At 38.9% G+C, this 17128-nt stretch overlaps 2 protein-coding genes across 2 annotated transcripts; one reads left to right on the forward strand and one right to left on the reverse strand.

Moving 5' to 3' along the window:
- Positions 1-2166: 2166 nt before the first annotated feature.
- Positions 2167-6256, reverse strand: LOC127446809 (zinc finger protein ZIC 5-like). Its single transcript, XM_051708051.1, has 2 exons — positions 5061-6256; positions 2167-3678 (listed from the first exon to the last, which is right to left on the reverse strand). The coding sequence occupies exons 1-2, from the start codon at positions 6103-6105 to the stop codon at positions 3233-3235; spliced, it is 1491 nt and encodes a 496-aa protein (XP_051564011.1). The 5' UTR covers positions 6106-6256; the 3' UTR covers positions 2167-3232.
- A 4131-nt stretch (positions 6257-10387) lies between these two features.
- On the forward strand, positions 10388-14673 carry LOC127446810 (zinc finger protein ZIC 2-like). The gene is made up of 3 exons (XM_051708052.1): positions 10388-11846; positions 13202-13365; positions 13706-14673. Exons 1-3 carry the CDS (start codon positions 10868-10870, stop codon positions 13898-13900), a joined length of 1338 nt encoding a protein of 445 aa, XP_051564012.1. The 5' UTR covers positions 10388-10867; the 3' UTR covers positions 13901-14673.
- The last annotated feature ends 2455 nt before the right edge of the window (positions 14674-17128 follow it).

Here is a 17128-nt window from a genome sequence, read left to right on the forward strand (position 1 = left end):
TGTTCATGTTACTTAGTCTACGTGCTTCTATAATTTTGATGAAACGATTACACCATTTAAAAATGAATAATGAAGTAGTCAAATGATTCTACAAATAAAATGATAATCACCTATGATAGTAAACAATTAATTATCATAATTATAGTTCAATATTTTAGGATGATTTAAACAGCAGATCTGTCGATATAAATGAGGAACAAATATATATTTATATATTTAAGATTACATTTTAATTATCACTATAGTTTAGAGATTGACTAATCCAAAAGAGGAATTAAAACCACCGCGCGCAGTGCGTTTAAGAAGATTTTTAAATATATTTGTGTCATTCGATATTTAATTGCAAGTGTTTTATAACGCCTCTCTCTCTCATGGCAAATATTCCATTAGTGCCGTAATTTACCTCTGAGACTTTGCAAGCATTCAGATGAAGTCTGGCAGTATGAGATGAACATATGTACGAGTTTCAAACAGATGAAGTGTAAAGGGAATTTTCCTAATGGAGAAATATGAAGTTTAGACTGATGCATGTTTTCTTTCCCCCGAGTTCTTTAAATGCTCTTGCTTTTGCGTCACAAAAAAGGGGTGCACAATGAATTGGGTACTTTGAACCCTCGTCAAACGAATAATAAGAAGCCGACGGTGTGAAATCTGACTTGACTGTAGTAAACAGACTCCTATGATGTGATCATTCTGTCCAATAAAGGCAAAACGAGAGAGAACTCGCTGCGTTTTCAGACTGACTTCTGCTTTGTCTTTTGAAAAGTGGCGTCTGTGAGTCTGACTCTCAGAGTTACTGATTTGCAGGCTGCGTGTTAAGGTAGACCATGTAAGTGATTTCCACGGGCTTTGCACTAAAGGAGAACAAATCGCTGACAAAGGGGGTATCTTTTCGATTCAATAGCGTTGTTAGGACGACCGAAAAGTATTCCTCAAATAAGTTCTACTTCAAAGCGTCTCCAATTCAGCTGTGACTGCTGCAGCTTTTATGAAGTTCCCCCTTTCATTCCGAGAGGACTGTCTCTTTGGTTATTTTTCACCATGTTTATTTTGCACTATTCATAAGACACTTGTTTTAAATAAATAGAAGATCATTCTTTCTTTGGGCAAATAGTAGTTTGCGGACAACAGATAGTAGCGCGCGCTTGTTTCCAAAGTAAACCTGAATGCGCAGGAGGGATTTCAAAGATTTGGGAACACAAATATGAGCGATTCTGAAGAAGTGCGAATTGACTGCTCTAACGTAGCATGAAACTAAAGGTCAGTGCGACTGTATCTTAATAGAGTGTCTCCAATTGAAGTTGCCTGTTTCCAGTGTCGGGTAAACACATACACACTCTATATGAAGTGCCCTTGAACTTCACTTTATTTATGGGGCTTTTCACTGACACAAAAAAGCTAGATTTACAACCTCCAACGACGTACCAACGCGCATACTTTATATTCAATTGGGTAGGCTATATAACGCAAGATGGATGTATTCATGTTTATTAGCATGAATTTAAACTTCTATCCTTTTTTCGGTTTTCTCGTATGAAGCATAAAAACGGTTTTCTCGCATAAAAACCCGCTAAATGAAATGGTCAAGGTGGCTGTTTTTTCTTGCTCTGTTATACAATGCGGCGTTTGCTGATTTTAAGGGAGAATATGGTTCGTGGGGGAGATTTCCGCTTTGATGTTTGACTGTCAAGTAGTAGGCTAGTTTGTTGTTTTTCTACTATAAATATTCAAATGGGATCCATAGAAATCCGAACGCATCGTGCAGTCTTTCTTTCAGAAGTGAATCTGTTTGAAGTGGTGCAAGACTTGCGTTGGTCAGTTCTGATTCTTTTGTCTAAGACAGAATGCACGTTGAAAGTTTGATTGTACGATTTAATTAAGGAAATTACACGGAGAACTTTGTTTCATATTCACAATACAATATTCTTCTTATTGTCGGCTATTTTTTATGACTTTTAGTCCCATGTATGATTCATGTATTGATGGATTGATGCACTATTAGCAAGTGATACGTTATCCCATTTGAAAGGGCATATGGAATATTTTTATTCAGCAGAAATTGAGAAATGTAATCATTCGTCTGGAAATTGCAGAGTTTTAGTGGGTGGGCGTTTTATTCAAATCAACGCTATACCTTTTTTATTTAAAATGAGATATGCACGCTGATCAGTGAATCAAAGCCTTTTACTGAAAATACCATATTTACAAGTCCTGCCTTTTATTCAAGTTTCCCATATATTTATACACAAACATCACATTTCTTCACAACCTTCTTACGTAATTCCATTAATACCATCATGCACCTCACAGAAATAGTTACAACACAGGTCATGCGAAATATTCTTCACATTATACATCCTATTCAAGCTTGACCTTTTTTACATAACACGATAAAAAACCATCACTTCATTTCACCAAAATTATATTATTTTTTTTGGTGTTTCTGTACTTCCAGACCAACATTAATACAAGCAAATAAATTACAATGTACAAAACTCGTCGAGACTCTACGACAACATTCACAAGCATCAATGCAATTTACTATTTACAAATCAGTCATGGATAGGCCTGTCAATAATACATCATTTAGGGTCTCAAAGGACATATTCGTACTCTTTAATCAGTTACATTGATTTTGCATAAAATATAGGTTTAAATAAATATCACAAAAGCCGTCCTGACCAGACTCAACCAATTTAAAACTCGTTTTTGTTTGACACTGACAATTTACAAGTGAAACCTAAAATTATTGTCTCTGCATTTGTCCCCAAACGCGGAACAATGCCTAATGGACATTACACGTGTAAAATGCGTTTATATCAAATAACGAAGGGGGTCTGATGTAAAAAAAACAACAAACAAACAAAAAAACAAACAAAACAAAAAAAGTGAATTTTGTTAATACTCTCTTTGAGCTCAAGTTATTTTAAGACAAGTCGATAAGTCAGATGCAATCTTTAAAAAGGGGAGACGTCAAGTATTTCATGTTTGTTATCGAAGTTTCACAATTCATTTTACACGTTTCAACTGCTTATGAATGTTATCATAGGGAACATAAATTGCATCAATGCTCTGAGCATGTTTTAAGGGCAAACTGGGGGCAAAATCTCTTTGACCCACTGACACCCATAGGCTTTCCATGTCCTTGAAATTGGAATTTTATTTTTTATTCATTTATTTATTTATTTTTAATGGGGACCACTGATCATGAATCTATTCCTTGCTGTTCACATCAGAGCATTGCCCTTGGATCTGTGTGTCTGTAAGTGTCCTCGTCGTCAGATTCCGACATTGGCACATCGCTGGAAGGGGTGTGTAGATTGTTTGGTCCAGCACTCCCTTGGCACACGTACCACTCATTTAGGTTTGTCACCTGAGGCGAAATATTCGACGAACGGTTCCTGTGGGGCTCCAGGTTTGGTGAGAGGGCATCACCCATTGTCGTGGACGAGGGATGGTAAGAGGAGCCCGTGTTGGCGGAAGGGGGCGGAGGAGACTTGCAGTGGACCTTCATGTGTTTACGCAGAGAGCTCGGGTGTGTGTACGACTTGTCACAGCCCCTCACTTTACAGAAGTAAGGCTTATCACTCGTGTGGACGTGAGAGTGCTTCTTCCTGTCACTGCTGTTGGCAAATTTCCTGTCACAGCCATCAAACTCACACTTGAACGGCTTCTCGCCTGGAAGATAACAAAAACAGAGTGAAAATTAAATTATGGTGCAGATATCATCCTTGTACTTTTTAGGTCCAGAGAAGATTTTTGTTCATAAGAAAATAATAGCTTGTTTATTCTCAGTAAAAAGTAGAAATGGATGCGTGACCAATAATAGAAAGCATTCAGTGATTGGTGGTTTGTTTCGTTTTGAAAATCAAAACACTATCACATACTGTAACTCCCCAGTAGCCTATTATTTTCTGCTTTGGCATATGGAAATGCTACATATGGTTCAGGCATACTTTGTAGATGCAGGCTACTCTCGCCTTCTCAGAATAAAGCTTGCATAAATATTGCCAATGTCTCTTTTTTTTTTATTTTTTTTTTTTACTGCATATACCACTGACTCATGCAGTTCAACTGCACTTAAAACATTTTGGCCCGCCATATGTATGAAATTGCCTGGAGTGACAGAAATGACAAGCTTTTCAAAATAAATAAAGGATCTCATGTCAAAATAGCATTAAGCGTTAGTCATTGATTCACTGTGTTATACCGGGAAAACAAATGGGCTTATTGAATGCCAATACTGACTTTTTTACTCACATTTTACTGAGTACTGATTCAAGATACCACCATTTACACAGAATTCTTAATCTAGGTGAGCTTGACAGGCTTGCCTATATTCAGAGGGCAGTTCATATCATCACGTGTTGCAGGGTAAATATACTCCAATATCCCAAACAATCCTTGTACTTACTTAACAGCTGGCAAAAACAAATTGTCTTCAAGATACCACCATTTCTTACATTTCTTTTGCGTAAAAAGACACTTTATAATGGGTTCAGGGGTACATGTTTGTGCTGACAGGAGAAAGAGCTTGTTTACATCTATTAAAAACTAAAATACATTACATTTATGCATTTGCCAGACGCTTTTATCCAAAGCGATTCATGCATTCATTTTTATCAGTTTGTGTTCCCTGGATGTAACAGTCTAGTTTAATGCAATGCACAGCTACCAATGCACAGGTGTCTTTAAATAATTTTGTTAGAATACAGTCATGAGAGGAACATCGTAAGCAGAGGCCTTCCTCTCTCTCAATGGCAACATTTTTTGTCAATCCAAATGTGGTAAAGACACCATGGCTGGCACACTTTCCATATCAACATTGGTATGGACTTATTTGCTACCTGTTTGTAATTATCTGTGGCTCTAACAGAGACAAGCACGTGCCAAAGACTCAAGTATTACCTCGGACCAATATTTTGCCTGTAGTCTTATATATAACTATTTGTACTCGTTTTGTTCTGAACGCATGAGCATAAATTGTGAAACATGCAGTCATAATTGCAGTTTGTTTGTTTTTTTTTGTTTTTTTCAAGGAATTTGTGCACTTCACATACCTGTGTGCGTCCTCTTGTGAATCTTGAGATTTTCCGAGCGCGCAAATACTTTGCCACAACCGGGAAAGGGGCACGGGAACGGTTTCTCTCCTGTGTGCACGCGGATGTGATTGATCAGTTTGTACTTGGCTTTGAACGCCTTTCCCTCGCGCGGACACTCTTCCCAGAAGCAGACGTGACTGCTCTGCTCCGGTCCTCCGACGTGCTCCACCGTAACGTGGTTGACGAGCTCGTGCATGGTGCTATAAGTTTTGGAGCAAGGCTTCTTAGAGTTCTGCTCCTGATCAATCCACTTGCAGATTAACTCTTGCTTGATGGGCTGCCGCATGTATCGCAAAAACGCCCCCGTTGCTCCGTGTGGAGCCGTGGCGAGGTTCACATTTAAGTTCATGGAGTTGTAGCTGTGGAGAGAAGATGATCCATAGTGCTCGGGCCTGTGGCCGAAGTGCTCTGGCCTGCCGTAGATGTCCCCCGGTAGACCCAGACGCATCTGCCCGTTGAGGGCATGGTGGTGATGGGCACCTGGGGCCGCTTGCTCGTGCAGTCCAGAGAAAAGTGGATGGGCACCACCTTCCGCGTGCCCATAAGCACCTGTTGGGGAAATGAACATGCCATGGTGATGAGGGGAGGAGGCGGAACTATGCTGGTCGCCAAGTGCATGCATAGCAGAGGCTGAAAGCTCTCTCCTGAGGATGAAGTCCCTGCTGGTGGTGTAGCCTGTGTGGGGGTGAGCCAAGGGGAAACCAACTGTGGTCTGAGAAGACGTGAAAGATGCCGCGGTCTGGGCTTCGGGATGGATTTGAACAGGCTGAGAGGGACTAAGTTTGAGAGCATTGGTCTGTGCCATGTGCTCGGGTCCAAATGGAGTGAGAGCCACTCCGGGGTCGTTGCCCATCTCCCCAGGGTGGAGGTGGGCATGGTGGGAGTGCGGGTGATGCCCCCCTATCCCCGGGAAGCCTGTCATATTCTGATGAGGAAGGGTTTGAGTCGATGCCAAATCCGCTAATCTTATCGCCGAATTCCTCTTGCTTAAAGGGGGCTCCATCACTACGCTGTCATGTCCGCCCTCACTGCTATTGTTTTTCTTAACTACGGGCCTTCCGAAACCATTAAAATATATGTATATGGCCGCCTATAGAACTTCTTTTGTCCTGCCTCTAACTCTGCTTGCTCCTTTTCCCACTCTGTCCTCAAGCGATTGGCAGAACATACAACAGTTGGAGGACACAGTGGGAAATAGAGTTTAGAAATGGCACTGCGGGTATTGGACAGATTTCGGTGACTGGCAGTTAAGAGAACGAAGCGATTGGCTGTCTTTCAGCGCACAGGCTCAGCAGGGTTCCGCCCCCTCACTCCCTTCATCACTGTTCACTCCAAAGTTGTGCTCACAAAGTTACAGGCAAATATGTTTACCAAGACACACACACACACACACACACACACACACACACACACACGTGGAAGGATGGTGTTTTTCCTTTGTACAAAACAGATTGACACTACATACATACGTGCATACTGAGCAACCGCCCATCACCGCATAAAATAATAATTAAATAATAATAAAAAAATGAAAATAAAGAAGAAAAAAAAGGCTGTATAATAAACAATTTCATTATCTTGATAGTTGTAATGAGGAAGCATAAGCTGGAAATAATGAAAATAAAAATTAAGACAAAAATGTATAGTTATACCAAATAGAAATTTAGCAAATATGTTTTCTTTTCTTTATTTAATTTTTGCAATGTTTAGTAGTAGGCTACAGTATATTGATAAGCAAGCTATATATGCAAAACTAAATTATTAGATATAAACAGGAAAATTGAATAGCTAGAACTATTAAGCATTTTTGGCATAATTTCTTAAGAAAAGAGAAAACACTTTCTAATAGCCTAGGTTGTCAAGATAAAATGATGATTAAAATAAATCTAATTCATCACCAACATTAACAGGTAATTTTACATTCAAAATCAAATGTAGTAAATGCATTTTAATATTCATGTTTTAGAAATGCAATTTTGAATATCTTAGATCTTAGGAGGAAAAAAATCCACTGGTCGCTTTCAGATGTTGGTAGGTTCCTGTGCTTTAAATTAGAAAAAAGTAATTATTAAACTTTTCAAGCGTTCCATTGTGCCTTGATATAAAAAAACGTTTACCTTAAAGTCTTTCAAACCATGACATTTCGAAGATGTTCCCGTCAAGTGTTGTTTTAAAAAATAATGTTTAAGAAGCATCTCACCTTTCACATCATTTTAATTCATGTTTATTTGTGTGTGCTGTACATGTGTGTCATGTCATGGTACACGTCCATGCCCTTTTAGAGTCCATGTTGAACTCAGCATGAAGTGTAAGCCATTGATTTAATATGTCTTAATTCAAAGACAGCTTTGAAAATGCTTCAGGGCATTTGTGACCATATCCCAAAGAATAATTGCAAAAACCAAAGACCTAAGTACAGTAGAAGGTACAGAAACAGGAATACATCTAATAATACAAATTAACAAATTACTTTTTGTGGATTCTGTATCACACACCCTAACAATACTAAATAATTTCAAAATCCTCAATACATTTTAAATCAGTTAGACAAACATGTGCCAACAAAGTCCACTTTTTTCTCTCAGATCACGTAAAATTGCGTAAATGAGGGCTAAATTTTACAAACTTTGAAAAACAAATGTGTCAAATGGATTTTTTTTTAATTTATTTATTTATTTTATTTTTTTAACGATTAGCCTACCATTCATTGTGTAAACTGCACCTGTAGTAATTGCAAGTGTTACGATTTCCTGCACAAGCCATCATGCCTGTCCGCTTTGTTTAGGGAATTAATGTGTTAAAGAACCACAATGTATCCCGATTAATGCCAGCAGCATTACAATCTATGCGTTACAATTTAGATTTCCGACATCCCAACCTTTACCTGGATTGTAATGGAAGAATACAGGCTACAATATGCATGTTGGAAGTGTTGCTGTTGTCCTTGAATTAATGAATTAATAGTTCATTTACAATAAAAGTTCATGGTGAGAATTGTATAATGGTTGAATATGGTTAAAACAAGGTTGTGAGTGAACCTTTGCTGTTTTCGGTTGCTGTTGTTTATGAAAACGTCAAAACGGAGGGAGACGGCAGCACTTGTCTTCTTGCAACCTTTGAACAGGGAGGATTTCTTAACATAATAAGTTCAAAGGGTAACATATGTGGTCTCCACGGGTTGGAGGTCAAACACCCTTGAAATACCCCAGGTCACTAAAAGTAACCAACAATGCATCACCATATTGGTAATGACAAACTTGAAAGAAATGCCTTGTTGCTTTGTCTCATAGCAAAATACAACAAAGGAAAGCCATATTTCATGTAAACTATAGGTATTGTTATTACTGTTCAAGTCTGGTGATTTATAGATAAAGTTAGGATGTTCAATTTTCACAGAAGAAAAAAAAAAATAGTAATATTAGTTAATATCCAGGCAGTGACGTATACAAGCCAAATAAGCCAAACTCATTTCCCCCCACGGATGTGTGTGTTTGGTTTTAGCATTTTTGAACCTTTTCCCTTCCTTAAGAAACACAACAAAACTGCAGCTATGAGTTCCTGGCTGACTGCAGTCTCTGTCTAATTTCTCTTTCTTCTTCCCCCTGCCCATTGGATAGGGGAAAGGTTTTGTGGGATTCTGGAGAAATAAAGAACTTCTTAGAGAGGTCGGTAGACGTGACTTTGAACTTGGATCAGATCCTATGTTTCCTGTGGAGAGGGTAGAAATAGTCTTGGAAGAATGGTACATAACATTCAAACAGCATCGCTTTGAGCTGAGGCACACTGAATTCCCAAAGTTTTATACATCCTCCGCCCTATTATTTACAGCTTATAGCATTCGGAGCTGAGAAAATACGAGAAAAAGTGTGTTTTCTGTTGGAACGGGACTTGGGACTTAAGTTCAATGCAATTGTAAGTAAACCTTCTTTAACTGAATCTTAACATTTAAATAAATGCCCAGGTGCTATGGGGGAAGAGTTCTGATATGGTCTCTGAAGTGGCTTATCTATATATTGGCCTAGAATTCGCAATGTGCTAATAACCCCATCCACATGGGCTTGGATAACTTAGGTCGGACCTTTCCGTTATTGTTATGGAGTGTACATGTTAGCCTACAGCTTGCATATATGATTGTTCCGTAACCACAAAATACCAGTAAATTTGATTTTTAAATCTGCATTTATTCCATTGGAAAGACTAGACTCTTGGCCCATGACATCACGGTTTATTTTTGTATCAGATTGTGCTTGTCTAACAAGAGAATATAGCCTATCGAGCTGACATTAAAATGGCATTGTGTTGGCAATTTTTATATGTGATCTTAGCAGTATTCTGAGTCTGAGCATTTGTCTTATATATGTTGTAATAATAATAGTATGTCTTGGTGAAATAAAAACAGCCTATTTTATGTTGCTATTTTATTTGCTGTATTTGAAACACAGTGTTGTCTACAGATTATGGTTGTGGGCTCTTGTGGAGGAAATAGAATTTTATACAAGATATATAACAGGGTTTTAGTGTTAGCCACGATTTAACAAACAGTGTGTTTTCTAATCCAATGACACTTACTGTATGTATTGCTGGTTTTAATAATGATGATGTTGATGGCGATAATGCACGATCCACACATCACCTGCTTTGTTATGCTCCAAACTCCATGTCATTTTAATCTATCCCTTGTTGCCACAAATCTCAATAGGCTAATGTTTTATACATGTATACACGTATATTTAATTGATTATTTTTTATATGTCAGTCCGCACCCAGGGAGATTCCACATGATTTACTGTCTTCCTTTATTCATATGCTGACTGACGACTACATACAAACTGGATGCAAACTGATATTTTACTTCTACATTGTGAAATATTGTAGCATTTGGGTACTCACGTGCAGAATAGGTTAAGGCACCTTGAATGAGGTTTACGAGTTTGCATTTCATTCAGTTTGCGCTGTCTGTTTGTTGGATTACAGTTTGTGAGAGACTTTACTATAAACTAAAGCTCCCACATTATTAAATGATTAATTATGCGTCCGTATTCGACCGTTTTTACTGTTCCACCAAAGTATTATGGGTTACGTATACTTTAGTGAAGTAATTTGTCAATTGATTCACATTTTTTAAACGGTCTGATTAAACGCGAGTATTTTCGCTTTCCCTCTACCTATTCCCCGAAAAGCCTCTCCGAAAAAGTAGGCGGTAATTGTCAGTAGAAGATGGCGATCAGCGATTAGTCGCCAAATGAATGCGTTCCATTGGAGGGGCACCTGGGATTGATGAGGAGCGGCGGCCAATGAGAGAGCGTCAAATGAATGACCGGGCTCCAGTTAAAGGGGGCGTAAGAGGAGGTAGTGCCAGTCCACTGAGAAAGAGGGACCCTCCGAGATAAACATAGACAAGCGAAAGAAATAAACATTCCTATTCGAGATGCTTCAGGAACAAGGAAGACTCAGTAAAATATTTACTCGTATATTCTTGTAATCTGAACACAACGACATCGTCTCAATTTGAAAGGAAAAGCGCAAAGGAATCTTCGCATTTTGTTGCATTGGGGATTTTGAGTAACAACTTATCCACAAGAAAAATATAGACTAACTCAGTGCGAAAAGCTTTTTCCCTATGAGCGGATCGAACTTCATCGCCTCATGACGTGTTATCAAATCTGGAAGTTAATATTCCCGTAGTGCCTTCAGTATTATTTTGTGCTTTATAAAGCGCCTTGCATAGATTGCTTTAAAGAGAATTGGTTTTGGTTAACGAAAGAATGTTACTGGACGCTGGGCACCAGTTCCCTGGTTTGGGAGTGGGCACCTTTGCCAGGCATCACCACTCCTCCAGTGAGATGCAGGACAGAGATTTGAGTTTAGCGCAGAACAGCTTCGTAGACTCGGCGCACATGGGCGCCTTCAAACTGAACCACGATCTCTCTCCCGGACAGAGTTCTGCATTCACGAGCCAAGCGCCCGGTTACCCCGCTGCAGCTCTAGGCGCGCACGCGGCTCATGTCACATCATACGCGAGCTCGCCGTTTAACTCCACGCGGGACTTTCTCTTTCGCAGCCGTGGATTCGGGGAATCATCACCGGCGGGCGGGCAGCATGCGCTTTTCGGCCCCACGGCCGGCTCCCTCCATCACACCCATACAGACAGCCAAGGCCACATTCTGTTTCCTGGCATCCATGAGCAGCATGGATCTCACGGCTCCCCAAACGTGCTCAACGGGCAGATGCGACTCGGACTACCGGGGGAGGTTTTCGGGCGATCAGATCAGTACCACCAGGTCTCCAGCCCGAGGACTGACCCCTACTCAGCCGCCCAGCTGCACAACCAGTACGGCTCCATGAACATGAACATGGGGATGAATATGGCAGCGCATCACCATCACCCCGGTGCCTTCTTTCGATACATGCGGCAGCAGTGCATTAAACAAGAGCTCATCTGTAAGTGGATCGATCCGGAGCAGCTCAGCAATCCCAAGAAGAGTTGCAATAAAACTTTCAGCACCATGCACGAGCTGGTCACCCATGTATCGGTCGAGCATGTTGGAGGACCCGAACAGAGCAACCACGTCTGCTTTTGGGAAGAGTGCCCCCGGGAAAGCAAACCCTTTAAAGCCAAATATAAACTGGTCAATCACATTCGCGTGCATACGGGAGAAAAACCTTTCCCTTGCCCCTTCCCTGGATGTGGCAAAGTCTTTGCAAGATCGGAAAATCTGAAGATTCACAAGAGAACACACACAGGTAATTACGCTATTTATTTCTGGTTGTGCTCATGACATTCATATTAAAATGTCTTGGATATTCTTGGGAGCTACAGTATTCCAATTTTACCAACACAAAATCATACCCGACTGGTGTCCAAAGTAGTGGTGTTTACAAAAATAAGCTGATTATGCCAGGTTGGTGTATTTTTAGACATTGAAAGCACGCTTAAAGGAGATTTAGATCTTAAAAAACGGATAGTCCATCCAATTCGTGCAAACGCGGCTGGAAACGATTATGCCTGCTCTCGTATGGAATAAATGCGATGTTTTGCAACAATGTGCTGAATTATGTAAGATACTGTCGAGGGTTTATGGTTCATAAACTTTAAACGGGTCAAAGGCGACTCGAGGGCTCATCGCGTGCGCAGAGGAGCAGTAAATCTCCCCAACCGGTTTAATGTTTGTGTGGACCAATGCTCTCGCACTCGGGTGACTACGTCAGGATTCACTTGAGTTCATTGTGGAAGTTTTTTTTTTTTTTTTTTTTTTGGTCCACATAACTGAGTATAATAATTGGTGTAAATTGTACACTCTAAAATAAGAAACGATTTAGCCTATATATGTGTAATAAAATGGTAAACTTTGTGTAAATATAGTATTTATAAAAAAAAAATGACTACAAAGACCTTTACAGAGAGAATATATAGTAGATAGTCTGCACATACACATGTGCACATACATTTGTTAAAAATGAAAAAAGAAATACAAAACATAGGCAAAATAAAGAGAGAGGTTGAAAAATAAGAATATGTTTCCAATGGGCGATATATGGGCCTAATGTTATTCTTTCCATTGCATTGACAGTCTGTGTGTTAGACAGGCCATTACAAGGGCTGCACATTTGAGCAATTTCCTCTTTTGAATACATGGAGGCATTGAACCTTCTGTTTGTCAAGGTGTTAATTACATTTTGATTATTTCTAAGCAAATGCCAAATACTTCTGTGTGGTTGACAAAAGCTGATTGTTGAAAAAACAAAATAGGTGCTATCATGACTCATTTACTCCTTATTTAAATTGAGATTTTACACGGTATTAATTGAAGAACAAAGCGAATATTTGCAATCGTCATTATCAGCAATATTTGATTTTTTTTGTTGTTTTGTTGCCTTTAAAATGATCAAGTTTGTAGTGGGTGGTTTGACACAGTATGTCGCCGTTGTAAGGCGTAAGTGTATGTTATAAATACCTCTTGATGACAAATATTCTCTTGAAGCCATAGTTGGAATATATATGGCAGGTTAATTATTTGTTGTAATATGGGTTGTTGTTTAAACAACATAAATGAAAACTTCACTAATCATGTGAATCTGTATATGTTTTTTCTTCTCAGGGGAGAAACCGTTTCAGTGCGAGTTTGAAGGATGCGATCGGCGCTTTGCAAACAGCAGTGACCGAAAGAAGCACATGCACGTTCACACGTCAGACAAACCGTATCTGTGCAAAATGTGTGACAAGTCCTACACTCACCCCAGCTCTCTTCGAAAGCATATGAAGGTAATTCTCCAGATGATCAACAATGAATAAGAAATACATTATACACTTATTTTAGTCCCTAAAACTGTTTAAAGGCTACTTTAATAACAATTAAACGCGATAATACACTAGAATAACTTTAATTGAAGACATTAACGAATAGCATTCAATTATATAGGTTAATGCATAACAGGTCATTAGTTAACACACAATATTTAGAAATGTAATAGTGCTGGCTTTACTGTCGTAGTCATAAAGAAATACTGTTAAGAATTGTTCTTATTCATAAAGTTTTACCAACACAAGCTATTCATAATTCATTCCGCGGATCATTAATTATTTGAATGTTTATTTTTTTTAGGTTCATGAGTCTTCTCCATCTGCGTCTGACTCGTCGCCAGCGGCAAGTTCTGGTTATGAGTCCTCAACACCCCCTGGTTTGGTGTCTCCCTCCACTGAGACCCAAAGCAACAACAATCTGTCGCCCTCCTCAACGGTGCACAGTTCCAACAACCACAGCAGTTTATCGTCCAATTTCAGTGAATGGTATGTTTAAGAATGTAGGAGGAACCATTTCACAAAAGCAGGAGATCGATACTGCTTGTACAAAACGAACGCTCCTATAATATGCGCTTGTTCGGATTTAATATTCCCACATCAGCAGAAGAGACGTGCGCAAAAGCACTAAACAGCCTCTGTTTGTACATATACACGCGCTCTTTCCCAGTGGTTGTAATAGACTGTCGGTTTTTTGGTGTATAGATGTTCCTTCAATGGTAGCTATTTCTCTAACTGGACTTTTTAGTGCACATATTACCATAAAGTTGTATTATCATAATGAATATTGTGATCCCATTAAAGCAAACTGATTGTAATTAAACATCTATTAACTGGAAAGAGTGCCAAAGTCAACGTTTAACGAAGACAGACACAATATTTGCTTGTGAATGTATATCTTAGTTTGCTGGGCTTAACTTGTGATGTTTTGTGCTTTGCAAGTTGGAATTGTGAAATATATTTGGAAGATTGTGGGGGAAATTAATGTCGTGCCGTTAAATATCTGTAACTACACCCATCTTTTTGTAAATATCGACTGCCATATTTATCCATTTGTAATTAAATTATGGTATTTACTTGCTACAAATGAAACAATATTTATAAAGAATGTTTCTTTACTATAAATATGTACAATAATGGGCTGAACAGGGGCAGTTGTTTTGGTATATGTGTTTTTGTTCAAAGTTTAAGAAGTGTTTTCTCCATTATTGTGATAAGAATTTACTGCATACAGATATAATAAAATGTGGTGCAAGTGTACAATCTTTACAACGTGTCGTGTTCTTTCCAACACTGTGAACTTTTCAGGGTCTGCGTAAATATATTTGTTTTGCTGCTCAAATTAGTGTTTGAATTTGAATATGCATTTTGTATTTCTTTTTTGTCATTGGTTACCTGCATATAGCTATAGCTATTAAATGACATTTGACACAGGGCAGAAAGTAAAAATACGATTTTGCTGGGGAGTCAGTGTTGAATTATCTTCCCATAATAAATAGTCAAATTCGGGGTTTCAAACACAACTGAAGGAGATATTTGGCATTTTTTGAAGGAAAGAGAGACAGAAACATTTTAATGGAGCTGTCGCACCAATACTCTTTGGCGACCCGCATTCTGCGGTCTTTACGGCCGTGATATTGGCACTGTTTATGTAAATATTTGTTGCAGTATCATAGAGTACTGCATCGTTTCTTAAAACGCATTTGTTTAATTTATACAGAATATGGCCGCCGTCCCCCTCCCTTAGACGCTTTGCACATAGGAGAAAACAGAGTTTGAAATCAGTGGACGTGAACTTGAACTTGACTCTGGCACTCTTGTCAGGCATTGAAAAAACCTTTTGATTTCTTACACCATTGAAAAAAAAAAAAATAATAATAATAATAAAAAGACTTTTATTTTCTGCGACTTATCCGCTCGATTGTAGATGGGCAGCGCAGAACGAAGCAGGATTTTCTTTTAAAGAAAAAACAAAAAGCAGCCCTCGGTTGCTGGGAGCCAGAGAAGCAGATGAGTAAACACTTTTAGTTGCCGAGTGACATTTAATTGAGAATGCAAAAGCAGAACAAAATATAATTCAAAAGATTATTTGACATGATGCAGCCACAGCGAAGCATGTAGTGCCTGGTTATAGGCCATTTCTGGTGTATGATATGATATCACTGACAACATGAAAAGTGTTATGACAGCAATCTTTGAACATGGGTAATTAATAGTAGTTGAGAGCAATCGTATCAGTGTCACTATCTGTATTAGAGCTCCACAGCAATGTGGTGTAGAACTGTTTACTGTGAAGGATCAGATTAATATTCATGCGCGTAAAGCCTGAGGGAAGTGCTAGGCTGTTAGACGCTTTTCCTTTTGTTGTTCACTGTAGAATCACCACCTAGTACCACATCGTGTTCCGAGGTAGGCACACATTGACAAAATGTATACACGGGAAATACATTTTGGCGAGTACATTGTAAGAGCCATCCCTGAGAAACCAGTTGCTCTGTTCCGAAATCACCAGAGCACTGGTTAATAATGTGCAGTTGCTCCCAGACTGCCCAGTTAAACCCTTTTTTGTTGGCTGTTAATGAAATCGCCCACTCCTTGGATTGTGTTGGATATACGTTGAATATAAATATTGTTTGTTGTTACGGCATACTTTAACATAGTTGTGAGCTGGGTGTGTTGACCTGTTTAGGGGAAGATGGCGTGACCTGTCGGAAGACTGAAAGGTCAGCATCCTGCAGCGCTTGGATGGCGTTTCCTTCTCAGCAAATGTTGCTCTGATATTGATCCGTAGAAAGACCTGCGCACAGAAAATACAGTTCACGACTGTACATTCCACTATAAACGAACTATTTTTAACACACACACACACACACACACACACACACACACACACACACACACACACACACGACAAACAAAAAGTATAATAGGCGTTGAGTTAGTGATTTCAAATAATTATAATTCAGTCATTCAAATAATGAATTTCAACACGCAAAAACGCACAAGTGCTTGTTCAACTGATGCACGCGTGACCAAAAAAAAAAACAACAACAACCAACTAAAAACATAAATAGTTCAAAGTCTAGAAGGATACGTCAAGTTATGGATATTCCAGTTAGCCTGTGCTTTGGTTACAGTTTTTTCATGATGTGCTTGCATTTACATTGGAGGGTATTAAATGCTTTAAGAATTTAAATAATAATAATAAAATAAATAAATAAATAAATAAATAAATAAATAAATAAAAAGTACTTATTAACCCCAAAATGTTAACCAAGAGCTGTAATCGTTCTGAGACGACGGATATGACATCATTTTCAATGATTAGAGCAATAGCTGCATGGCTGCCTTCATTTTCCAGCCGATTTCACCCACACCTGCAGAAATATGCGCAGATGTATTTGCGCAGTCTCTCTCTCTCTCTCTCTCTCTCTCTCTCTCTCTCTCTCTCTCTCTCTCTCTCTCTCTCTCTCTCTCTCTCTCTCTATTTCAAAGAACTTTATGGACATGATTTGGTTTACATACAGTATTGCTAAAACATCAGTACACACAACGAGTAATGACAAGAAGAATAATAATAATAACAATGAAGCAGTAACAAATAACAATACAAATAGAATACAAAATATTTAGAGTTAATCTCTCTCTCTCTCTCTCTCTCTCTCTCTCTCTCTTTCTCTCTCTCTCACACACACACACACACACACTGGTCCGTCTGGTTTTCTTA

This window comes from Myxocyprinus asiaticus, chromosome 10 (genome assembly GCF_019703515.2).
Source record: "Myxocyprinus asiaticus isolate MX2 ecotype Aquarium Trade chromosome 10, UBuf_Myxa_2, whole genome shotgun sequence".
NCBI classification, from domain to species: Eukaryota; Metazoa; Chordata; class Actinopteri; order Cypriniformes; family Catostomidae; genus Myxocyprinus; species Myxocyprinus asiaticus.

Bases quoted from the DNA above. Each gene is read 5' to 3' on its own strand.
- LOC127446810 (XM_051708052.1), top strand. From the start codon at position 10,868: ATGTTACTGGACGCTGGGCACCAGTTCCCTGGTTTGGGAGTGGGCACC. The intron at 11,847-13,201 runs GTAATTACGCTA...TTTTCTTCTCAG, and splicing joins TCACAAGAGAACACACACAG to GGGAGAAACCGTTTCAGTGC. The intron at 13,366-13,705 runs GTAATTCTCCAG...TATTTTTTTTAG, and splicing joins CTCTTCGAAAGCATATGAAG to GTTCATGAGTCTTCTCCATC.
- LOC127446809 (XM_051708051.1), bottom strand. From the start codon at position 6,105: ATGGAGCCCCCTTTAAGCAAGAGGAATTCGGCGATAAGATTAGCGGAT. The intron at 3,679-5,060 runs GTATGTGAAGTG...GTTATCTTCCAG, and splicing joins TCACAAGAGGACGCACACAG to GCGAGAAGCCGTTCAAGTGT.